The following is a 27,158-nucleotide window of genomic DNA, read 5'->3' as shown; positions in this document are numbered from 1 at the left end:
GCCCTATTATGCAAAACCAACTTTTCTTACTGATTGGTACCTGCTTATGTCTATTTGCGATATGTATAGGTCCCGAAAATATGAAAACAAACATTGTAGGCATGCATTGCAGAGATATTTATATAACACTCGCCTTCCTTCCTACATCCTCCAAAGTGTCTGTTTGGAATTTTATTTAAGCATATCGTTTTGTTCAGGTGTGACGTCAGCGTATTATCAATATATGGTAGCACGGTGGCAGAGGAGTTAGTGCAACTGCCTCACAATACGAAGGTCCTGAGTAGTCCTGGGTTCAATCCCGGGTTTGGGATCTTTCTGTGTGGAGTTTGCATGTCCTCCCTGTGACTGCGTGGGTTGTCTGTCTATCCGCGTTGTCCCTGCGATGAGGTGGTGACTTGTCCAGAGTGTACCCCGCCTTCCACCCGATTGTAGCTGTGATAGGCGCCAGCGCCCCCCGCAGCCCCAAAAGGGAATAAGCGGTAGAAAAATGGATGGATGGGCATTGTAGGCATGTATTGCAGAGATATTTATATAACACTCGCCTTCCTTCCTACATCCTCCAAAGGGTCTGTTTGGAATTTTATTTAAGTGAATGGTTTTGTTCAAGTGTGACGTCAGCGGATTATCCATATATGGTAGCACGGTGGCAGAGGAGTTAGTGCAACTGCCTCACAATACGAAGGTCCTGAGTAGTCCTGGGTTCAATCCCGGGCTTGGGATCTTTCTGTGTGGAGTTTGCATGTCCTCCCCGTGACTGCGTGGGTTGTCTGTCTATCTGTGTTGTCCCTGCGATGAGTTGGCGACTTGTCCAGGGTTGTAGCTGAGATAGGCACCAGCGCCCCCCACAACCCCAAACGGAATAAGCGGTAGAAAATGGATGGATGGATGGGTAGAAATTTCCCCAAACATTTTACACCAGTCAGCCAAATTAAATTTTATGTAAATCTGTCTCGAACACAACATTTCCACAATGAAACCCAATAAAGGAAAATGCTATGTCGTTTGTTTGCTTTCATTAGTCCAAGTCACAACACAAACTTTCAGGATTCTTTGTAGTGAAAAGTGCCTTACTTTTAACTTTTATGATTTGATTCAATGTGCCTTTAACTGGGAAGAAGTCGCTTAGAGTGTGTGCAAGGATTAGTCCTCTTCAACCACAAAAAAGACCACCACAAAAAGATGGATTTTCCGAAAAACTACTTCTAATGGCCTATCTCGGTGACTATGACAAATAATGGAGGAGACAATGAAACGGTAAGTGATAACAAAAATGTGTAAACGATACGTTAGCAATGTTTGCTCGAGTTATTTTGTAGCCAGATTAGCCTTCTACTGTAAGGCAATACCATCACCGTGCTCCGGCAAAATAAAGAATCCATCCATCCATTTTCTACTGCTTGTCCCTTTTTGGGAGCCTATCTCAGCTGTATTCGGGCGGAAGGCGGGGTACACCCTGGACAAGTCGCTACCTCATCACATGGCCAAAATGATCTTCCTAAAACTATTTTTAATTGGTTCAGTGCCTACTGTGTTTGGTAATGTACCAATTAGTATTATAATCAGTTATAATGTTCGCGAGCCTCGCAGATGATGTAGCCTGTAGCGTATCTAACTGTTTTAGCCGGTTCGGGTATCTATTGTTTCAAAACAGCAGTGCAGGAAAAGTATTAATATAATATAGAATAGAAAAGCATTTTATGGTCAACATACATATGCATACGTCCAGGATTTAGCATTGGAGAGATAATGACCTGGTAAAAGTTGAACCTTAGCTAGCGTATAGTACCATATTTGCAGCAAAGCTTTCTTACTTTCTGTCCCCGGCATCGTCCCTGACCTCCTTGAAATGACAACAAACCATGGTGAGCCACTGGTCACGCTAGATCATCTGGGATGTTGAATTGTGGTGAAAGTCAAGTAAATATTAGATGGGTGGAGGCAATCACCGGTGTCCATGTTCCATACGGTCTTAGCAAAACAAAAGACAACTAGGCTACTGTAGCAAACAAAGCTGCCGAGGCGGGGATGAAAGACTAGTCAGTGTGAGGGGGCGTGGTAAAAAGGGCTTCATTCGCATCTAGCAACTCCGCCACTCAAAATGAACTGTTTTTGAAGGCAGCCAAAAATTGGCTTGAAGATAGGTCTTTACAGCAACATTTTTACCGTATAATATATTATATATATATATATATATTAGGGGTGTAACGGTACGTGTATTTGTATTGAACCGTTTCGGTACGGGGGTTTCGGTTTGGCCCGCGGGCGTACCAAACGAGTTTGGAAGCAGAAGTCTTCACAAGCTGCTCTGCTTTCTGCCTCTGTCTGAGCAGTGAGCACCCAGCATTGTCCCGCCCACACAACCATCTGATTGGTTACATACAAAGCCAATCAGCAGTGCGTATTCAGAGCAATGTAACAGCCAATCAGCAGTGCATATTCAGAACACATGTCAATGCTTTAGCGTCGAGCAGAGATATTCGTTTAGCAGGGGAGCAGCGGACTCTACCCAAATTATACTAAACAGTTCCCGGTCACAACTATTACAAACATTACTATGAGCCTGTTGACTTTCTGGAAACTTTAACTGCAGCTCAGCTAGCTCACAGTATAGGCTTAAGGTGAAGGGTAATTAGCTTTTAGCGTAACGTTAGCTCATTTTGCTGTGTGTGTGTGTGTGTGTGTGTGTGTGCGCGTGTGTGTGTGTGTGTGTGTGTGTGTGTGTGTGTGTGTGTGTTAGGGGCAGCAAAGCCCTGTCTGTTATTTCATTGAACTCCATTGTGTTTAGGGATGAAAAGTCTCTCCTATTACAATTGTACTATTTTTTAGCTATAGTTACATGAATCATTAGTAATGTAGCAGCCTAGTTTTGAATAGCAGGGTCCCTGCTATCACATGTTGATGAAAAGACATCATTTACATAATAAAAGTCAACTACAGGCTTCCCAAATACTGTAATAAATTAAGCATGATGAGTTGACATTAAACAGTTTCAATGGAAACTGTTTAATGTTGCACTTTTTATATGTAGAAGAAAGTTTTTTTCATTTTATTTAATCAAAGCAACAACTTGAGGCAGTTTAATGTGGTTTAACGTGGGCAGAATTATTATAGTGTTCCCAATGTTAAAAGGATAAAGCCATTGTTTACAAATTTGGTAAATAAATAACCAAAAAATGTATATTTTGTTCTTTTCTTACTGTACCGAAAATGAACCGAACCGTGACCTCTAAACCGAGGTACATACTGAACTGAAATTTTAGCCCATTGGAACCTCCAAGTCAAAGACTTTGGACACCCCTGCCCTTGACGGATTCTCACTCATACCCGCAGACTGTACAGCGGCGGGGAGCCAGTGGGCAGTTGAGGACTGAGTCGGCTGTCTTGGTTGCTTCATTGGGTCTGTTCCTGTCTGTGGCCATGTGGTCCCCCACCACAACAGACGATGATGTGGAGCATGCAGAGGCCACTACGCTGTACAGTGTGTGATGTTGAAATGGTGTCTTTGTTTTGATTGGTCGATTGTCTATGCATGGTGTAATCGGATGTGCGCAATATGTAATGTTTTTGCTCATATTTTATTTTTTGTATTATGCTGAAGTAGCAGCTGGTTGCATCAGTTTAGTGCTTTTTTAATGTCTTGTATTTCCTTTGTGTTCTTGTTTGTGTTTCTCTTATATGTTCATGTGTTTTTATTTTTTTCATCCAGTTTTTTATTTTATGTTGTACTTGAGCTGTCTCCTACCATATAATTTCCCAATTGTGGGATGAATAAAGTATATTCTATCCTAATAACACAAACCTGACATGCAGTAAAAAAATTTAATATGGCCCTGCATCCTTATTTTTGTCAGAATGCAGCCTCAGGCATAAAATAACACCTTTGCCTGCCTAGTGTACCTAAGGTAAGTAAAACATATCAACATCAGTGTGGATGCTATTCTACAATGTTTATATGAGATGGACGTATATTATTTGAGTGTATGGGCATATAGTGAGAATGATTAAAGCTATAATAATCATCATCATTCAGTCAGTGGCATTACTATACTGAAATAATGTGCCGCTAATGTGACTAGATTTAAGTGGGTTGCCATGTGGAGAGTGCACCATGAGTCATGTGAAAGCAAACTCGCCTCTCTGATGGCTCGCTGTCTCTTGTTGCTTCTGCTCTCTCGGTTGCTTTTCTTGGCTTTCTTCTTCTTCTTGGACTTGGGCACCTCCACGTCAGACATGATGTCCTCCGCCTCGTCGTCTGTGGGTGACACGCACACTTGTCACACTTGCAAAAACTGAACGGAACAACGTTCAAATACCTTGCAACTGTTTTTTAAAATAGTTTTTAACTATATTTCACCTATGAAGCAATGGTAATGCATACTTCTCTTTCTATACATTTTTCAGCCATTAGTTTTACTCTGCTATTTTTCTACAAATGCATTATCCAGCCATCCATCCATTTTCTACCGCTTGTCCCTTTCAGGGTAGCGCGGGGGGTCCTGAAGCCTATTTCAGCTGCATTCGGGCGGTAGGCGTGCTACACCATGGACAAGTCACCACCTCATCACAGGGCCAACACAGATAGACAGACAACATTCACACTCACATTCACACACTAGGGCCAATTTAGTGTTTCCAATCAACTTATCCCCAGGTGCATGTCTTTGGAGGTGGGAGGAAGCCGGAGTACCCGGAAGGAACCCACGCAGTCACGGGGAGAACATGCAAACTCCACACAGGATCGAACGCAGGACCTTCTTATTGTATTATGATAAACATTATTCTTCACAGGCTGTATAGTTTTACATGAACTGTAGCATCCATTTTTGTCTTTTCAGAATCAGTATCAGAATCAGAAATACTTTATTAATCCCTGAGGGGAAATTACATTTTTCAGCACAATCCCCATTCAAGAGCAGACAAACATTACAGGGAGACAGAACAGGATTGCTGACGGGTCTGCCAACTTCCGGCGTCCCTTACAAAAAAGGTGAGATACAGGTAAACAATTTTGCATTTCCTCTTCTATTTACAACCTAATTACAGTCAACTATGGCAACATTTGTCATACTATAAGTACATTTAAATGCAAGCTTACTTATTTTTATGTATAGTTGCTGATATGGTAGTTTTACTTTTTACTAATGTCAATGGTAATTTGTACTAAATTATATTATTTTCCCCACCACTGCACATGTGTCACTCATCTGCGGTCTTGTTATGACTGCCGCGCATGCTCAGAGGGGATCGTCCCTGCAAGCGCGATAGAGGGAAAAGGGCGGGCGCGCGCGTGCACACCACCGTGCGCATCCAAATCCGCATGCGGGCGTAATGTGACACAAACACAAAATAAACACTGCATTCAAAACAACCTTTTTTCCCGCTGACAACTTTGGCAGTTGATGCTATTCGTCCCTGAAAAGGTAAACAAGGAAGGAGGACACCTGCAGGTGAAGTTAGCTCAAATAACATGGCGACAACTCCCCCCGCCCCCTGTTAGCTCAGACTGGAAAATAGGCAGGTCCATGTTGGACTCCTGTGTCAGTGCCGTTTATACAGAACGTTGTTAAATGAAAAACTGTGGAAATATGTCAACTTTTACAGGCAGTGTTAAAGGTGCAACTACTTCCAAAGTCGCAAAACTGCCCTTTTAACTCCATTTAAACCTAACACCAAGATGCAGGCTTTTACAGGCTGTGTAAAAGGAGATATTAAATACGGCCAAAGCCAGAATATTGACTTGGAATTCAAATACCATGTTTGTGCTGTTTATATTTGAAAGCCGGGGGCATATTTTACAGGCTGTGCGAAAGGTGTTACTACCTCAGAAACTGGAAAATAGACAGGTCCACGTTGAACTCCTGTGTCAGTGCCATTTATACAGAACGTCAGGACACAACGGACGTGACGAGATTGGTACTAAGTGGGGATTGAACCAGGGACCCTCGGGTTGCGCACGGCCACTCTTCCACTGCGCCACACCGTCCTTTAAAGGCCTACTGAAAGCCACTACTAGCGACCACGCAGTCTGATAGTTTATATATCAATGATGAAATATTAACATTGCAACACATGCCAATACGGCCTTTTTAGTTTACTAAATTGCAATTTTAAATTTCCCGCGAACTATCCTGTTGAAAACGTCGCGGAATGCTGCCAAATGACGTCACCGACTGTTAGGAAATATTAGCGCTGCGCACACACACAGCTAAAAGTCGTCTGCTTTAACCGCATAATTACACAGTATTCTGGACATCTGTGTTGCTGAATCTTTTGCATTTTGTTCAATTAATAATGGTGAAGTCAAAGTAGAAAGATGGAGTTGGGAAGCTTTAGCCTTTAGCCACACAAACACACGGTGATTCCTTGTTTAAAATTCCCAGAGGTGAAACTTTACTATGGATCAGAGCGGGCAAGCGAACATGGATCCCGACCACATGTTAACCAGCAGGTTTCGGTGAGAAAATTGTGGTAAGTCGCCATTTACCGGAGATCAGCAGAGCTTGTGCCATCCGTACGACTGCCGTCGACTTCCATCAGACACTGACCTCAAGACACCCATGGATACACCCTTCCGACTATCAAGTATTATTAAACTCACTAAAACACTAGCAACACAATAGAAAGATAAGGGATTTCCCAGAATTATCCTAGTAAATGTGTCTAAAAACATCGGAATCCATCCCAATGCAATTGCGTTTTTTTTTTTTTATATATAGTCCATCGCTATCAATATACGCAAACACGAATCTTTCATCCTCGCTCAAATTAATGGGGATATTGTCGTTTTCTCGGTCCGAGTAGCTTTTTGTTGGAGGCTCCCATTAAAACAATGTGAGGATTTGAGGAGCCATCAGCGGGCGATTTACGGTAAAGGCAGGGCTTTTCTGTTAGCGACCAAAAGTCGCAAACTTTATCATCGATGTTAAATGATAAATGGGTTGTACTTGTATAGCGCTTTTCTACCTTCAAGGTACTCAAAGCGCTTTGACACTACTTCCACATTTACACATTCACACACTGATGGAGGGAGCTGCCATGCAAGGCGCTAACCAGCACCCATCAGGAGCAAGGGTGAAGTGTCTTGCTCAGGACACAACGGACGTGACGAGGTTGGTACTAGGTGGGAATTGAACCAGGGACCCTCAGGTTGCGCACGGCCACTCTCCCACGCCGTCCCTACTAAATCCATCCATCCATCCATTTTCTACCGCTTATTCCCTTTCGGGGTTGCGGGGGGCGCTGGCGCCTATCTCAGCTACAATCGGGCGGAAGGCAGGGTACACCCTGGACAAGTCGCCACCTCATCGCAGGGCCAACACAGATAGACAGACAACATTCACACACTAGGGCCAATTTAGTGTTCCTTTCAGCAAAAATATGTCAATATTGCGAAATGATCAAGTGTGACACATAGAATGGACCTGCAATCCCCGTTTCAATAAGAAAATCTCATTTTAAATATGCCCACTTTTACAGGCAGTGTTAAAGGTGCTACTACTCCCAAAGCCGCAAAACTGCCAGTTCAAGTCTGCACCTCCATTCTGTGTCGGTGTTAGGGTTACGGCACGTCATCCATCCATCCATCCATTTTCTACCGCTTATTCCCTTTTCGGGGTCGCGGGGGGCGCTTGCGCCTATCTCAGCTACAATCGGGCGGAAGGCGGGGTACACCCTGGACGAGTCGCCACCTCATCGCAGGGCCAACACAGATAGACAGACAACATTCACACTCACATTCACACACTAGGGCCAATTTTAGTGTTGCCAATCAACCTATCCCCAGGTGCATGTCTTTGGAAGTGGGAGGAAGCCGGAGTACCCGGAGGGAACCCACGCATTCACGGGGAGAACATGCAAACTCCACACAGAAAGATCCCGAGCCTGGATTTGAACCCAGGACTGCAGGACCTTCGTATTGTGAGGCAGACGCACTAACCCCTCTGCCACCGTGAAGCCCTACGGCACGTCATCTAATGAAAAACTTTGGAAATATGTCATCTTTTCAAGCAGCGTTAAATGTGCCACTACTCCCAAAGCCGCAAAACTGCCAGGTCAAGTCTGCACCTCCATTCTGTGTCAGTGTTAGGGTTACGGCACGTCATCTAATGAAAAACTTTGGAAATATGTCATCTTTTCAAGCAGTGGTAAATGTGCCACTCCTCCCAAAGCCGCAAAACTGCCAGGTCAAGTCTGCACCTCCATTCTGTGTCAGTGTTAGGGTTACGGCACGTCATCTAATGAAAAACTTTGGAAATATGTCATCTTTTCAAGCAGTGGTAAATGTGCCACTCCTCCCTAAGCCGCAAAACTGCCAGGTCAAGTCTGCACCTCCATTCTGTCAGTGTTAGGGTTACGGCACGTCATCTAATGAAAAACTTTGGAAATATGTCATCTTTTCAAGCAGTGGTAGATGTGCCATTACTCCCAAAGCCGCAAAACTGCCAGGTCAAGTCTGCACCTCCATTCTGTCAGTGCCGTTTATACGGCACGTCATCTAATGAAAAACTTTGGAAATATGTCATCTTTTCAAGCAGCGTTAAATGTGCCACTACTCCCAAAGCCGCAAAACTGCCAGGTCAAGTCTGCACCTCCATTCTGTCAGTGCCGTTTATACGGCACGTCATCTAATGAAGAACTTTGGAAATATGTCATCTTTTCAAGCAGTGGTAGATGTGCCACTACTCCCAAAGCCGCAAAACTGCCAGGTCAAGTCTGCACCTCCATTCTGTGTCAGTGTTAGGGTTACGGCACGTCATCTAATGAAAAACTTTGGAAATATGTCATCTTTTCAAGCAGTGGTAAATGTGCCACTCCTCCCAAAGCCGCAAAACTGCCAGGTCAAGTCTGCACCTCCATTCTGTCAGTGCTGTTTATACGGCACGTCATCTAATGAAAAACTTTGGAAATATGTCATCTTTTCAAGCAGTGTTAAATGTGCCACTACTCTAAAAAAGCCGCAAAACTGCCAGGTCAAGTCTACTTTCCCCACCACTGCCACATGTGTCACTCATCCGCGGTCTTGTTATGACTGCCGCGCATGCTCAGTGGCGATCGTCCCCTGCGGGCGCGACAGAGGGAGAAGGGAGGGCGCGCGCGTGCACAGCGCCGTGCGCGTCCAAATCCGCGCGCACGCCCTCGCGCACCGGCGTGCGCGCGTAATGTTGCACAAACACGAAATAAGCACCCCGTTCAAAACAACTCGTCCGCCTTTTTTTTTTCCCGCTGACAACTTTCCTTGAAAAGGTAAACAAGGAAGGAGGACACCTGCACGTGAAGTTAGCTCAACTAACATGGCGACAACTCCCCCCCCCCCCCCCTGTTAGCTCAGGCTAACGTTAGCATGGCTTTGAAGGCGAGCTCCGGTCAAGACAAGAAGAAGCGGCGACGGGCCGGTGTTCTTACCGGGGAGGAGTGAGAGCTCCTCGGCGGCCCCGAAGTTGTCTCTGTCATCCTCGCTGCCTGACATGTCTCCGGTCTTCCTCGCTCGGATTAATAATCCCTCCTAAAGCTCGCTCCTCAATGGACGGGGGAGGAGGGAAAATGACGTGGAGACCGCGGGTGTCCAGGAGGGAGGGGGCGGCTATAGTGGGCAAACATAAACATTAAATACAATAAATCAAAATGGCCATCTCTTGGCGGCCTGGCTCGCTCAGTATCTTGCTTGGTTTTACTGGCAGCACTCAAACAAGTTGCTTCATTAGAATAAGTGTACACGCGTGACACGAGCGCCTCGTTTAATGAAATAAAACCTTACCTTGGAAACTAGTGTGTTTAGTCCACAAACTCAATGACGGCGTTCATTCAATTGCCGCCTAAAAACAACACACTCTGCCCCGGCCTCACATCTTAGCTAACATCCTCACAAACACACAAAGGGGGCAGACATCCCATAATAATCCCCCCTCCCACACAGAACTCTGCATAGTTACCTCGCAACGGACAGACCATAATACTCACACTGGCCCCAACCCCCCACTCCCTCCCTCACTTCCAACGTGCACGCTGCCTGACACGCGCGCGCGCACCACTCCTAGACATGCACTCAGGCCTCCCGAGCTCGCCACCTCGTTGTCATGGTGACGCCCCCTCCCACATGCGCCTTGCCAGACCATAATACCCCAAGCAGCAGTAGTAGTAGTAGCAGCATACATCCCATAATATACAACACCTAATAGGACAGGGGTCGGGAACCTTTTTGGCTGAGAGCCAAGAAGCCAAATATCCATCCATTTTCTACCGCTTATTTCCTTTCGGGGTCGCGGGGGGCGCTGGCGCCTATCTCAGCTACAATCGGGCGGAAGGCGGGGTACACCCTGGACAAGTCGCCACCTCATCGCAGGAAGCCAAATATTTTAAAATGTATTTTTTAACCCTGAACACAACTAAATGTGTGCATTTTTGAGTAAGAATAACATTTCTAGAGTATAATAGGTCTCTTATTCTTTGTGATAACATTGTTATTCTGGAGCTAACTGTGGAGGGGGCGTGGCCTGCGGGCCTGCAGCGAAGCAGGGTGTTGCCAGGACCGGCCTCGAAATCAGCGACAGGTGTGTAGACGGCCCACCTGGGCCTTGATACCTAATCACCTGTCGCTATGTTATAAGCAGCAGCCAGGAGGAGAGACGGGGTTGGTGCTGGAGCCAGAGCGTGAGCGAGAACGAAAGAGAAAAAGACAATTGCTGGAAAGCAACTGAGAGACTTATTGAAAAATGAAACAATACTGTTGGTTCTTGGTGGTCTGAAGAACCCCCAGGAGGGCAAGTCCCACACTAACCAATAATAAATAAATAACTTCTTACCATCAATGCAACTTCTTGAACAGGTGCGGTAGAAAACGGACGGATGGCTTAAAAATGCACGAGGATGTTTTATATTTTGAACATCATTTTTAACACTGATTACAAGTGGAATTATTCATTATTTATCATGTTAAGCAGAGTCAGCTCAAATGTACCTGAGTCATCAAAAGAGCCACATCTGGCCCCCGAGCCATAGCTTCCCTACCCCTGTTCTAGGACAAGAAAGGAAAGGTGGTCCTGAGCCCTCCAGACCATAATAGTCCTGACTAGTATTACCAACCCCATGAAAGTGGGTGTCAGGAAAAGTCCAAAAAGTGATCCCAGTTAACAAGTCTTTGCACTGCAATAAATAAGACAAAAAAAATCAAGTGATGGACATTTTTAAAAAAAACTAAAGTGTTGCCTTCAAGGACAAAAGTTGCAGCACAGGTTTTTCCAGCGTGGGGCGTTCAAGGACGGACGTGAGAAAAATCAGGCTGTAGGGGTAAAAATGTCAAATCAGGAGTCATGCAGGCGCACAAAGGTTCTCTGCCGTGATCCATAATAGTGGTTCTCAGGCTTTTTTCAGTGATGTACCCCCTGTGGACATGTTTTTAATTCAAGTACCCCCTAATCACAGCAAAGCATTTTTGGTTGAAAAAAAGACATAAAGAAGTAAAATACAGCACTATGTCATCAGTTTCTGATTTATTAAATTGTATAACAGTGCAAAATATTGCTCATTTGTAGTGGTCTTTCTTGGACTATTTGGAAAAAAAGATGTAAAAGTAACTAAAAACTTGTTGAAAAATAAACAAGTGATTCAATTATAAATAAAGATTTCTCCACATAGAAGTAATCATCAACTTAAAGTGCCCTCTTTGGGGATTGTAATAGAGATCCATCTGGATTCATCAACTTACTTCTAAACATTTCTCCACAAAAAAAGAAATCTTTAACATCAATATTTATGGAACATGTCCACAAAAAATCTAGCTGTCAACACTGAATATTGCATTGTTGTATTTCTTTTCACACTTTATGAACTTACATTCATATTTTGTTGAATTCAATAAACATATTTATAAAGGATTTTGGAATTGTTGCTATTTTTAGAATATTTAAAAAAAATCTCACGTACCCCTTGGCATACCTTCAAGTACCCCCAGGGGTACACGGACCCCCGTTTGAGAACCACTGATCCATATGAAGAGGTCCTATTTGAGAAAAATATGCTAATGCATTGTGACTGTATGTCATAAAGAAAGTTATCCATCCATCCATCCATTATCTACCGCTTATTCCCTTTCGGGCGCCTATCTCAGCTACAATCGGGCGGAAGGCAGGGTACACCCTGGACAAGTCGCCACCTCATCGCAGGGCCAACAGCACTTTGACACAGAAATCCACCATTTATTTGCAGCTGCCTTTTATACAAAACCCAGAAAATTGGGATATGATTTTGAAAGGTTGTACGCTTTCACACAATGACACGGAAAACTACCCGTTCCACATTCTCATGCAAAAGACGTACTAAGAAGAAAAGCCGGGGAGATGTCAGCTTTCAGAGGCTGTGTAAAAGGGGCTACTATATGCTGCCAAAGCCAGAATATTGACTTGGAATTCAAATACTATGTTTGTGCTGCTTATCCATCCCATCCATCCATTTACTACCGCTTATGCCCTTTGGGGTCGCTGGTGCCTATCTCAGCTACAATCGGGCGGGAGGCAGTGTACACCCTGGACAAGTTGCCACCTCATCGCAGGGCCAACACAGATAGACAGACAACATTCACACACTAGGGACCATTTAGTGTTGCCAATCAACCTATCCCCAGGTGCATGTCTTTGGAAGTGGGAGGAAGCCGGAGTACCCGGAGGGAACCCACGCAGTCACGGGGAGAACATGCAAACTCCACACAGAAAGATCCCGAGCCCGGGTTTGAACCCAGGACTACTCCGGACCTTTGTATTGTGAGGCAGACGCACTAACCCCTCTTCCACCTGTGCTGTTTATATAAAAGTATATTTAAAAAAAGTTAAAATACCACTGATAATCAAACACACGTACACAGTGAGGTGAAATTACCCTCCGCATTTGACCTACCCCCTTGTTCCACCCCCTGGGAGGTGAGGGGAGCAGTGAGCAGCAGCGGTGGCCGCGCTCGGGAATCATTTTGGTGATTTAACCCCCAATTCCTACCCTTGATGCTGAGTGTCAAGCATGGAGGTAATGGGTCCCGTTTTTATAGTCTTTGGTATGACTCGGCCAGGGTTTGAACGCACGACCTACAGGCTGTGTGAAAGGTGTTACTACCTCAGAAACTGGAAAATAGGCAGGTCCACGTAGAACTCCTGTGTCAGTGCCATTTATACAGAACATCGTCCAATGAAAAAAACGTGAAAATATGTCGGACTTTACAGGCAGTGTTAAAGGTGCTACTACTCCCAAAGCCGCAAAACTGCCAGTTCAAGTCTGCACCTCCATTCTGTGTCAGTGCCATTTAAACATAACACCAAGATGCAGGCTTTTACAGGCTGTGTAAAAGGAGATATTATATGCTGCCAAAGCCAGAATATTGACTTGGAATTCAAATACCATGTTTGTGCTGTTTATACTTGCAAGCCGGGGCCATATTTTACAGGCTGTGTGAAAGGTGTTACTACCTCAGAGACTGGAAAATAGACAGGTGCACATTATTTAAGGGAAAAAAATTTCAACAGGCAAACAGTAAACAAGTAAATGTCCTTCAGAAATAAAGTATGTTCCTTGACAAGATGAATGCATACATGACAATCTTTTTCCAAAGCACAATATAGAATGTGAGATGTAACAAGGTAATGCATGCATGTGTCATTTGTTTTCAAAACGGTTTCAAAAAAGTGGGACCCCAAAAATTTACTGTGGGACCCCATTTTGAAAGTTCCTAGCACCAACACTGTTAGAGTATTGGTGCGTGGAAAACAGCAGCAGGTGGCTGTGGCCTGCGGGCCGGTTCTAATACTAATCAAATATCATCCCGGGGGCCATAGATAATTAATTATTGTGGGCCTTGACTTTGACACAAAGGTGATACATCATATAGCTTGCAGATTCTCATTTCTCTTTACAACATGTCCGAAAGGGAGTAGGAAGAAGCAAGGCTTATTTAAACTTTAACCATCCGTACTGTACATTTCTAACACTTATTGCTTACTGTTAGCATCTTGTAATGCAGTTTACATGATATAATGAATTTCAAAATACTGCAGTTCTCTTTACAAGTCTTCAAGTCTATTCTGATTCTCATACTGAGATGAATTACAAACCCCGTTTCTATATAAGTTGGGAAATTGTGTTAGATGTAAATATAAACAGAATACAATGATTTGCAAATCCTTTTCAAGCCATATTCAGTTGAATATGCTACAAAAAACACATATTTAATGTTCGAACTGGTAAACATTTTTTTTTTGTAAAAAAACCCATTAACTTTAGAATTTGATGCCAGCAACACGTGACAAAGAAGTTGGGAAAGGTGGCAATAAATACTGATAAAGTTGAAGAATGCTCATCAAACACTTATCTGGAACATCCCAAAGGTGTGCAGGCTAATTGGGAACAGGTGGGTGCCATGATTGGGTATAAAAACAGCTTCCCAAAAAATGCTCAGTCATTCACAGTGGTGAACATGCCCTTTCCCAACTACTTTGGCACATGTTGCAGCCATGAAATTCTAAGTTAATTATTATTTGCAAAAAAAATAAAGTTTATGAGTTTGAACATCAAATATGTTGTCTTTGTAGCATATTCAACTGAATATGGGTTGAAAAGGATTTGCAAATCATTGTATTCTGTTTATATTTACATCTAACACAATTTCCCAACTCATATGGAAACAGGGTTTGTATAGACAATTTTCAAATATACACGATATTAATTAACCTTTTTTTTTTGTACTTAGTTAACACTTTTTGTTTGAATTGAGTCATATTGGTGCTTTGTTTGATTTCTTTGCTTAATCCATGCCATAATTTAATTCAATCAATCAATCAATCAATGTTTACTTATATAGCCCTAAATCACTAGTGTCTCAAAGGGCTGCACAAACCACCACGACATCCTCGGTAGGCCCACATAAGGGCAAGGAAAACTCACACCCAGTGGGACATCAGTGACAATAATGACCCAGTGGGACGTCGGTGACAATGATGACTATGAGAACCTTGGAGAGGAGGAAAGCAATGGATGTCGAGCGGGTCTAACATGATACTGTGAAAGTTCAATCCACAATGGATCCAACACAGTAGCGAGAGTCCAGTCCAAAGCGGATCCAACACAGCAGCGAGAGTCCCGTTCACAGCGGAGCCAGCAGGGAACCATCCCAAGCGGAGGTGGATCAGCAGCGCAGAGATGTCCCCAGCCGATACACAGGCAAGCAGTACATGGCCACCGGATCGGACCGGACCCCCTCCACAGGGGAGAGTGGGACATAGGAGAAAAAGAAAAGAAACGGCAGATCAACTGGTCTAAAAAGGGAGTCTATTTAAAGGTTAGAGTATACAAATGAGTTTTAAGGTGAGACTTAAATTCCACATACTGACATGTTAAAAGTCTTAAGTGTTGTACGTGAATACACACGTTTTATACTAGATTCCCCTATAAGGTTCTATTTATCATCTTTTGTTGAGAAGAATTGTTGTACATTCTTGGGCAGCAGCTTATAATTTACTTTGTACATAATTTTAGCTGTTTGCAGCTGCACCAAATCATTAGATTTTAGTAATCAAAATTCCATAAATAAAGGATTTGTAGGTTCCCTAAATCCAACATTAGGGATTTTTAACCGCCCTCTTTTGTGACAATGTTAGTGTATGTAGTGCACTTTTGTAATTATTTCCCTATATTTCCACACAATACCTCACATATGGTAACACTAGCGGGCACTTTTTGTTCCAGAAAGTGGTCCACAATTTGGTCTGAGTGCCATTTACCGAAACACTAACCCAAGAAAAAAGCCGGGTAAATACCAACTTTTTAAGGAAGTGTAAAAAGGGTTACTACCTCAGATGGTAGGAAAATTGCCAGGACAACTTTGAAACCCAATTTGTATAAGTGGCGGTCAAAATAAAAAAATGTAGAAAGATGTCAACTTTTACAGGCAGTGTAAAAGGGGCTGCTACCCCAGAAGGCGGAAAATTCTGCACAAACACCGACACCGTAAAATGTACCTTTTACAAACTGTGTGAAAGGGCCCAATAACCTCAGAAGGTGGAAAATTGCCGTCTCAGCTTTGGACGCCAATATCGTCTGGATGCTGTTTATCGGAAAAGTGACACAAGAAAACACCAATTTTCCTGGAAATAAAAAAAAAAGGTTTTTACCTCAGATGGTGAAAAATTGCCAGGACGACTTTGAACCCCCATTTGTGTCAGTGGCGTACACAACATAGTCAAAGGAAAAAAATGTGAAAAGATGTCGACTTTTACAGGCAGTGTTAAAAGGGGCTGCAACCTCAGAAGCCGGAAAATTGCCGGGACGGCCTTGTGCCCTCGTTCTGCACAAACAGAAAAATGTACTGTTTACAAAGTGTGAAAGGGGGGCTGATCATTTCACAAGGCAGAAAAATGCAGTCAATTTTTGGTAACTATTTGGTCTGGGTGCCGTTTATCAGAACAGTGACAAAGGAAAATAAGAAGGGAAAATGCAACTTTTCCAGGAAGTGTGAAAGGAGCAACTATTTCTGACGGTGGAAAATTAAAATCTTAAGATCCCGATTCTGTGTAAGTGTTATTGTTTTATCAAACAGCAAGACTGTTTTTTAAAAAAATTTTAAGGCAGACTTTTACATACAGTGTAAAAGGCACTTCTAAAGTCCAAAGCCTGAAAATTGCCGGGTTTATACAAACAAAGGAATATCCCCATTCTGTGTAAGTGTTGTTTTTATGAAACAGCAAAAGTGTTTATTTATTTTTTTATTTTTTTTAAAGGCAGACTTTTATAAACATTATAAAAGGCGCTTCTATGTCCAAAGAATGAAAATTGCCGGGTCATCTTCATTTAAACAGACAAAAGAAAAAAAAGCTGGGGAAATGCCAATTTTTACTTTGTTTAGAAAAAAGCCAGCTCGTGTAGGCAGTGTGAAAGGAGCAGACATAGCTTGCATTCCTAACAAAGCGTCCCATGTTCTACAAACCCTGTTTCCATATGAGTTGGGAAATTGTGTTAGATGTAAATATAAACAGAATACAATGATTTGCAAATCCTTTTCAAGCCATATTCAGTTGAATATGCTACAAAGACAACATATTTCATGTTCAAACTCATAAACATTTTTTTTTTGTGCAAATAATCATTAACTTTAGAATTTGATGCCAGCAACAAGTGACAAAGAAGTTGGGAATGGTGGCAATAAATACTGATAAAGAATGCTCATCAAACACTTATGTGGAACATCCCACAGGTGTGCAGGCTAATTGGGAACAGGTAGGTGCCATGATTGGCTATAAAAGCAGCTTCCATGAAATGCTAAGTAATTCACAAACAAGGATGGGGCGAGGGTCACCACTTTGTAAGCAAATTGTCAAACAGTTTTAGAACAACATTTCTCAACGAACTATTGCAAGGAATTTAGGGATTTTACCATCTACGGTCCGTAAAATCATCAAAAGGTTCAGAGAATCTGGAGAAATCACTGCACGTAAGCGATCATATTACAGACCTTTGACCCCTCAGGCGGTACTGCATCAAAAACCGACATCAGTGTGTAAAGGATATTACCACATGGGCTCAGGAACACTTCATAAAACCACTGTCAGTAACCACAGTTGGTCGCTACATCTGTAAGTGCAAGTTAAAACTCTACTATGCAAAGCAAAACCCATTTATCAACAATATCCTGAAACGCTGCCAGCTTGGCTGGGCCCGAGCTCATCTAAGATGGACTGATGCAAAGTGGAAAAGTGTTCTGTGGTCTGACGAGTCCACATTTCAAATTATATTTGGAAACTGTGGACGTGGTGTCCTCCAGAACAAAGAGGAAAATAACCATCCGGATTGTTATAGGCGCAAAGTTGAAAAGCCAGCATGTGTGATGGTATGGGGGTGTATTAGTGCCCAAGGCATGGGTAACTTACACATCTGTGAAGGCACCATTAATGCTGAAAGGTCCATACAGGTTTTGGAGCAACATATGTTGTCATCCAAGCAACGTTATCATGGACGCCCCTGCTTATTTCAGCAAAATAATGCCACACCATGTGTTACAACAGCGTGGCTTCGTAGTAAAAGAGTGCGGGTACTTTCCTGGCCCGCCTGCAGTCCAGACCTGTCTCCCATCGAAATAGTGTGGTGCATTATGAATTTTAAAATACGACCACAAGACCCCGGACTGTTGAACAACTTAAGCTGTACATCAAGCAAGAATGAGAAAGAATTATAGCTACCAACCGGTATAGCTCGGTTGGTAGAGTGGCCGTGCTAGCAACTTGAGGGTTGCAGGTTCGATTCCCGCTTTCGCCATCCTAGTTACTGCCGTTGTGTCCTTGGGCAAGACACTTTATCAATCAATCAATCAATCAATGTTTATTTTTATAGCCCCAAATCACAAATGTCTCAAAGGACTGCACAAATCATTACGACTACAACATCCTGGGAAGAACCCACAAAAGGGCAAGGAAAACTCACACCCAGTGGGCAGGGAGAATTCACATCCAGTGGGACGCCAGTGACAATGCTGACTATGAGAAACCTTGGAGAGGACCTCAAATGTGGGCAACCCGCCCCCTCTATGGGACCGAAAGCAATGGATGTCGAGCGGGTCTAACATGATACTGTGAAAGTTCAATCCATAGTGGCTCCAACACAGCCGCGAGAGTTCAGTTCAAAGCGGATCCAAGACAGCAGCGAGAGTCCCGTCCACAGGAAACCATCTCAAGTGGAGGCGGAAAAGCATCGTAGAGATGTCCCCAACCGATACACAGGCGAGCGGTCCATCCTGGGTCTGGACTCTGGACAGCCAGTACTTCATCCATGGTCATCGGACCGGACCCCCTCCACAAGGGAGGGGGGGACATAGGAGAAATAAATGAAGCGGCAGATCAACTGGTATAAAAAGGAGGTCTATTAAAAGGCTAGAGTATACAGATGAGTTTTAAGGTGAGACTTAAATGCTTCTACTTTACCCACCTGCTCCCAGTGCCACCCACACTGGTTTAAATGTAACTTAGATATTGGGTTTCACTATGTAAAGCGCTTTGAGTCACTAGAGAAAAAGCGCTATATAAATAAAATAAAAATAAAAAATAAAAATTCCACTTTCAAAACTTCAACAATTAGTTTCCTCAGTTCCCAAACGTTTATTGAGTGTTGTTAAAAGAAACTGTGATGTAACAGAGTGGTGAACATGCCCTTTCCCAACTACTTTGGCACGTGTTGCAGCCATGAAATTCTAAGTTAATTATTATTTGCAAAAAAAAAAAATGTATGAGTTTGAACATCAAATATGTTGTCTTTGTAGCATATTCAACTGAATATGGCTTGAAAATGATTTGCAAATCATTGTATTCTGTTTATATTTACATCTAACACAATTTTTCCAACTCATATGGAAACGGGGTTTGTACTATAACTGCAGCATGTAGTCAAATGTTTGTCGCTTATTAATTGCGTTGTTTGAGTCTTGGCGTTGGGCTTCTTAACGGCTTTGGTTCAATGTCGCTGCAAATGAAAAAGGCCGCGACATGAATTCACTCACTGTGACGACGGCCTGGACTCAGAAACCTACGTGTGGCTTGAAAGATGATTTGATACAGTACATGTGCATGTTTAACAGCACTTACAGTCCCGCTGTACGTGCACACCGCATAGCAACAAAGGCCTTACACGTGTGTGTGTGTGTGTGTGTGTGTGTGTGTGTGTGTGTGTGTGTGTGTGTTGTCACTGTTGCGTGAACGCCATGCGCAACTTCATCCTCCTCCTACTGACATCTCAGCCATCTTCCTTCCACCTCTCACGCACAGCCCCCATATAACCATCCCCGTTTGGCCCCCTCCCCCCACGTTTCCCTGCCTAACAACACCGCCGGCATCCCATAATATCCATACCGAGCAGTGCACGTGCTTCTTTGTCGGGCTGGGGCGCGCTCGTGCACGAGGCGATGATCACCGCAGTGTACAAGCAGGTGGAGGTGAAGTTTCTATGACCCCCTTCTCTTAGGACCCTGCAGCCGGGCTACAGTCCAAGCAGCGTTTTGGGGGGAAAATGGGGAGAAAGATGAAAAAAAGAGAAAGAGGAGAGACGTTATTTACGAGAGGAGGGTGAAGGGATGAGCATAACAGAGGCGCCGGACATGATAGCGGGCCACTCATCACCATGGCGTCGCTGGGGGAGACTGTGGAAGACGTCACTGGGAGAAAGAAGGGACAGAGAGGGAGGAATATGACACCAGGAGGAGGATCGGGGGGTTGACCTGTCTTGGTAGGCGTGGGGGAGACTGAGGAGGGGGTTGGGGGGGGGGGTGACCATTTACTCAGGAAGCGGTCCCGGGTGTCACGGGGTTCACGGCGACGGCGGAGTCGTCTGCAAATGTTTGAATCCGGGCGGCGACACCGACTGATTCAACAGGCGCGCCGTAAATAAGTCCCATCAAGGTGTGGGACCGCCGTCACTTTATTGGCGCTCGCCATGGAAGAAGGAGGGGTCTGCGAGGTTAAAGGTCAGCCGGGTTGGAAAACGCTTCCATCAACTAGTAAAGGGAAAATGCTCCGGGTATAAATTAGTTTGTTAATTACATGAGCAAAAGTCAGGAGTTGGACTTTAGTTTTCATCTTGTCCAAAGTGCAAACCCAAAACCAGTGAAGTTGGCACGTTGTGTAAATGGTAAATAAAAACAGAATACAAAGATTTGCAAATACTTTTCATTTTAGATTCACGTGAATAGACGGCAAAGACAAGATATTTAATGTTCCAACTCAGAAACTTCTATTTTTTTTGCAAATAATCATTAACTTACAATTTAATGGCAGCAACACTTTGCAAAAAAGTTGGCACAGGGGCATTTTTACCACTGTGTTACATGGCCTTTCCTTTTAACAACACTCAGTAAATGTTTGGGAACTGAGGAGACCAATTTTTTTAATTCTTTCTCATTCTTGCTTGATGTACAAACAGCGTTTCCATATGAGTTGGGAAATTGTGTTAGATGTAAATATAAACGGAATAAAATGATTTGCAAATCCTTTTCAACCCATATTCAGTTGAATGCACTACAAAGACAACATATTTGATGTTCAAACTCATAAACTATTTTTTTTTGCAAATAATAATTAACTTAGAATTTCATGGCTGCGACGTGTGCCAAAGTAGTTGGGAAAGGGCATGTTCACCACTGTGTTACATCACCTTTTCTTTTAACAACACTCAATAAACGTTTGGGAACTGAGGAAACTAATTGTTGAAGCTTTGAAAGTGGAATTCTTTCCCATTCTTGTTTTATGTAGGGCTTCAGTCGTTCAACAGTCCGGGGTCTCCCTTGTCGTATTTTACGCTTCATAATGCGCCACACATTTACAATGGGAGACAGGTCTGGACTGCAGGCGGGCCAGGAAAGTACCCACACTCTTTTTTCAAGAAGCCACGCTGTTGTAACACTTATCTTGCTGAAATAAGCAGGGGCGTCCATGATAACGTTGCTTGGATGACAACATATGTTGCTCCAAAACCTGTATGGACCATTCAGCATTAATGGTGCCTTCACAGATGTGTAAGTTACCCATGCCTTGGGCACTAATACACCCCCATACCATCACACATGCTGGCTTTTCAACTTTGCGCCTATAACAATCTGGATGGTTATTTTCCTCTTTGTTCTGCCACCACGTCCTCTGTTTCCAAATATAATTTGAAATGTGGACTCGTCAGACCACAGAACACCTTTCCACTTTGCATCAGTCCATCTTAGGTGAGCTCAGGCCCAGCCAAGCAGGTTACGTTTCAGGATATTGTTGATAAATGGGTTTGGCTTTGCATAGTAGAGTTTTAACTTGCACTTACAGATGTAGCGACCAACTGTAGTTACTGACAGGGGTTTTATGAAGTGTTCCTGAGCCCATGTGGTGATATCCTTTACACACTGATGTCGGTTTTTAATGCAGTACCGCCTGAGGGATCAAAAGTCCGTAATATCATCGCTTACGTGCAGTGATTTCTCCAGATTCTCTGAACTTTTTGATGATTTTACGGACCGTAGATGGTAAAATCCCTAAATTCCTTGCAATAGCTTGTTGAGAAATGTCCCCGACCTCGGATAAGTGGAAGAAGATGGATGGATGGATGGATGGATGGATGGATGGATGGATGTATACTGTTTTTATTTACAATTTACACAACGTGCCAACTTCACTGGTTTGGGGTTTTGTAGTTGTTGTATTGTGCTTCTATGCTAACATTGCATCCATTATTTAAACACTATTTTACTTGCTATTGCCCTGACTTATCAATGTTTCAGTGTTAAAAAAAAAAAAAAAAGGTAAATTCCCAGCAAATTACTGCCACCAAAAGAGTGTGCAGCATTTACACGGAAGTTCTTAAGAGACAAATCAGTTTGAATTTGTTGTAGAGGTGGGACTTTTTGGTCACCTCACAATTCAATTATTATTACAATTATTGATGCATCTTTAATTTACCGTATTTTTCGGAGTATAAGTCGCTCCGGAGTATAAGTCCCACCTGCGAAAATGCATAATAAAGAAGGAAAAAAAAACATATATAAGTCGCACTGGAGTATAAGTCGCATTTTTGGGGTAAATTTATTTGATAAAATCCAACACCAAGAATAAACATTTGAAAGGCAATTTAAAATAAATAAAGAATAGTGAAGAACAGGCTGAATAAGTGTAGGTTATATGAGGCATAAATAAGCAACTGCTATGTTAACCTAACATATTATGGTAAGAGTCATTCAAATAACTATAACATATAGAACATGCTATACCTTTACCAAACTATCTCTCACTCCTAATCCATAAATCCCATGAAATCTTATACGTCTAGTCTCTTACGTGAATGAGCTAAATAATATTATTTGATATTTTACGGTAATGTGTTAATAATTTCACACATAAGTCGCTCCTGAGTATAAGTCGCATACCCCGGCCAAAATATGAAAAAAAACTGCGACTTATAGTCCGAAAAATACGATATGTATATTCATGCAGTTTTAGATTTCTTTTTGTTTCACTAAAGGGACGGCGTGGCGCAGTGGAAGAGTGGCCGTGCGCAACCCGAGGGTCGCTGGTTCAAATCCCACTTAGTACCAACCTCGTCACGTCCGTTGTGTCCTGAGCAAGACACTTCACCCTTGCTCCTGATGGGTGCTGGTTGGCGCCTTGCATGGCAGCTCCCTCCATCAGTGTGTGAATGGGTAAATGTGGAAGTAGTGTCAAAGCGCTTTGAGTACCTTGAAGGTAGAAAAGCGCTATACAAGTACAACCCATTTATTTATTATTTAAATAAGCGTTTATCTGCAACTTTAAAAACAGTGCATGTTTAAAAAGGAATTCCTATGTAATTTATTAAATGAATGGAAATGCGTGCAAAACTGGAACATAAGTGCACTGTAAGAAAGGAGCTGGTTGGATCTCTCGGGGAGGTCAGCCAAATTTTACAACTGTTTGCGTTACTTTATTTACAATAAGTAAATCGATTATTGACGTTTACGAATGAATTTTAGAATAGTCTCTGTCCAAACTGCGATGCATCTAAAAATGTATTATTTCCCCTACTCCTAGTTTGTTGTGATACTAGAATAGAATGAACTTTATTGTCATCATATTTGCATATAACGAGATTAAAGACTCCAACTTGAGGTGCGGTTGTGGGAATAAATATGGGTTAAAATAAATAACACAAGCAGTAATAAAGGAAAAACTAACAATTGAAATAAGAAGACTACTATCCAATAAAAATAACAAGCAATCCTGTACAATATACAAAACACTGTAGAAATACAAAATACTGTACAATATGCAGAACAAGACAAGAAATACTACAGATGACTATAAGAAAAGTATTTTACTGTGAAACAACAATCCATTGCTGTGAAAGGTCACGGTATTTGTTTTAATGTTACAGTAAATTTAGATTTGAGTTTTACTGAGACAAATACTGTGAAATCCTAGTATTTCCTGCAGTCTATTTTAACATTGGATTGGTTTTAGCATTTGTCACAAAACGTATCATTTCTTTCTATGTGACACTCTTTGGGGGAACAAAAGGACACACCTGATCTACAAACCCTGTTTCCATGTGAGCTGGGAAATTGTGTTAGATGTAAATATAAACAGAATACAATGATTTGCAAATCATTTTCAACCCATATTCAGTTGAATATGCTACAAAGACAACACATTTGATGTTCAAACTCATAAACTTTTTTTTTTTGCAAATAATAACTTAGATTTTCATGGCTGCAACACGTGCCAAAGTAGTTGGGAAAGGGCATGTTCACCACTGTGTTACATCACCTTTTCTTTTAACAACACTCAATAAACGTTTGGGAACTGAGGAAACTAATTGTTGAAGCTTTGAAAGTGGAATTATTTCCCTTTCTTGTTTTATGTAGAGTTTAAGTTGTTCAACAGTTTGGGGTCTTGTTGTCGTATTTTACGCTTCATATTGCGCCACACTATTTCAATGGGAGACATGTGTGGACTGCAGGCGGGCCAGGAAAGTACCTGCACTCTTTTACTACGAAGCCATGCTGTTATAACACATGGCGTGGCATTATTTTGCTGAAATAAGCAGGGGCGTCCATGATAACCTTGCTTGGATGACAACATATGTTGCTCCAAAACCTGTATGGACCATTCAGCATTAATGGTGCCAGATGTGTAAGTTACCCATGCCTTGGGCACTAATACACCCCCATACCATCACACATGCTGGCTTTTACACTTTGCGCCTATAACAATCTGGATGGTTAAATAATGATGAATGGGTTGTACTTGTATAGCGCTTTTCTATCTTCAAGGTACTCAAAGCGCTTTGACACTACTTCCACATTTACCCATTCACACACACATTCACACACTGATGGAGGGAGCTGCCATGCAAGGGTGAAGTGTCTTGCTCAAGGACACAACGGACGTGACGAGGTTGGTACAAGGTGGGGATTGAACCAGGGACCCTCGTGTTGCGCACGGCCACTCTTCCACTGCGCCACTCCGTTATTTTCCACTTTGTTCCGGAGGACACCACGTCCAAAGTTTCCAAATATAATTTGAAATGTGGACTCATCAGACCACAGAACACTTTTCCACTTTGCATCAGTCCATCTTAGGTGAGCTCAGGCCCAGCCAAGCCAGTGGTGTTCCTTGGTGTTGTTGATGAATGGGTTTGGCTTTGCATAGTAGAGTTTTAACTTGCACTTACAGATGTAGCGACCAACTGTAGTTACTGACAGTTGTTCCTGAGCCCATGTGGTGATATCCTTTACACACCGATGTCGGTTTTTGATGCAGTACCGCCTGAGGGGTCAAAGCTCTGTAATATCATCGCTTACGTGCAGTGATTTCTCCAGATTCTCTGAACCTTTTGATGATTTTACGGACCTTAGATGGTAAAATCCCTAAATTCCTTGCAATAGCTCGTTGAGAAATGTTGTTCTAAAACTGTTCGACAATTTGCTTACAAAGTGGTGACCCTCACCCCATCCTTGTTTGTGAATTACTTAGCATTTCACAGAAGCTGCTTTTATACCCAATCATGGCACCCACCTGTTCCCAATTAGCCTGCACACCTGTGGGATGTTCCACATACTGTAAGTCTTTGATGAGCATTCCTCAACTTTATCAGTATTTAATGCCACCTTTCCCAACTTCTTTGTCACGTGTTGCTGGCATCAAATTCTAAAGGTAATGATTATTTGCACAAAACAAAAAAGTTTATGAGTTTGAACATCAAATATGTTGTCTTTGTAGCATATTCAACTGAATATGGCTTGAAAGTGATTTGCAAATCATTGTATTCTGTTTATATTTACATCTAACACAATTTCCCAACTTATATAGAAACAGGGTTTGTAAGTCCCCACTAAAGGTTGTTCTCGGTCGCACTAAATCACAAGTGTCAAACTCAAGGCCCAGGGGCCACATGTGGCCCGCCACCTCATTTTATTTGTGTCAAAACGTGGACTATGGTGGGGTTTGTTTCCCCTTCATGCAAAGGAACTGGATTGGACATGGTGTGAAGGTAAATACATGATTTAATAATACCATGAAAGGTGAAAACAAAGGCGGAGACAAAAACAGAAGACACTAACTTTGGCATAAATAAACAAAAACTTACTTGCGGTGGCGTGAGCAGGGCAGCATGAACTATGACATGAAACAGAGTGGTCATAAACAGGGTGAACAGATCATGGAGCAACAACGACGACGCCAGAACCACCAACTGAAAAACCAGCTTTAAATAGATATTGTCGTGATTGACAACAGGTGCATGAGTCACATGAGAACAGGTGAAAACTAATATGTTGCCATGGTGACACAACTAGGGAGTGAAAAAACAGGAACTGATGGAGTCTTGAAGTAAGAACATAACTAAACAAAACATGATCACAAGGCCTGGAAATAATATGTATCAATAAAGTACTGTAACTTTTCTTACTAAATTTGTTCTTTCTTTTTTTTTTGTGGGTTCTTCCGAGGATGTTGTAGTCGTAATGATTTGTGCAGTCCTTTGAGACATTTGTGATTTGGGGCTATATAAATAAACATTGATTGATTGATTGATTGAGAGGCAAAAAATATATGTACTCCATGTTGTCGCAAGTTATGTTAACTTAAATATTGTTTCATTATGCAAATATATATCATCGAACATTCAAGATATTTTTCAAATAGAAATAAATACTAATAATAATGATTGTAAAGCAAGGTACCCACCAAATAGTGCAATGTAAAAGCAGCAATAGATTTCATGGTAAAATTGTGAAATTTACTGTGGTTTTGACAGCAATTTTCTGTAAATTAAAAAAAACTTCTTTTTTTTTTTTTTACTGTAATAAACTTTGCTGCCGTTTTGGCATTTACAGTAATACGGCGGCATAGCTCGGTTGGTAGAGCGGCCGTGCCAGCAACTTGAGGGTTGCAGGTTCGATTCCCGCTTCCGCCATCCTAGTCACTGCCGTTGTGTCCTTGGGCAAGACACTTTACCCACCTGCTCCCAGTGCCACCCACACTGCTTTAAATGGAACTTAGATATTGGGTTTCACTATGTAAAGCGCTTTGAGTCACTAGAGAAAAGCGCTATATAAATAAAATTCACTTCACACCGAAGAATCTAGTTGTTCATTTGCAGTAAAAAAACAAAAAAAACCTGGCAGCTCACATGCCAAAATT

General features: G+C 42.4%; 1 protein-coding gene across 3 annotated transcripts in view; it reads right to left on the bottom strand.

The window, feature by feature from the left end:
* chd4b (chromodomain helicase DNA binding protein 4b) overlaps positions 1 to 9,974 on the bottom strand; it is a 35,127-nt gene extending 25,153 nt beyond the window's left edge. For 2 of the 3 annotated variants that reach the window (XM_061914880.1, XM_061914881.1), the window contains exons 1-3: positions 9,755 to 9,974; positions 9,403 to 9,580; positions 4,134 to 4,252 (exon numbers count right to left, since the gene is read on the bottom strand). In XM_061914880.1, coding sequence (XP_061770864.1) covers positions 4,134 to 4,252; positions 9,403 to 9,466 — 183 coding nt within the window. In that variant the 5' untranslated portion in view covers positions 9,467 to 9,580; positions 9,755 to 9,974. The remainder of the gene's footprint in view (positions 1 to 4,133; positions 4,253 to 9,402; positions 9,581 to 9,754) is intronic. The other variant, XM_061914879.1, reaches the window with a different exon arrangement.
* Positions 9,975 to 27,158: the final 17,184 nt, after the last annotated feature.

This window comes from Nerophis ophidion, linkage group LG11 (assembly GCF_033978795.1).
Source record: "Nerophis ophidion isolate RoL-2023_Sa linkage group LG11, RoL_Noph_v1.0, whole genome shotgun sequence".
Taxonomy (NCBI): domain Eukaryota; kingdom Metazoa; phylum Chordata; class Actinopteri; order Syngnathiformes; family Syngnathidae; genus Nerophis; species Nerophis ophidion.
Note: the sequence above shows the minus strand (reverse complement) of the source record. Positions and strands in the feature narration are given on the sequence as shown.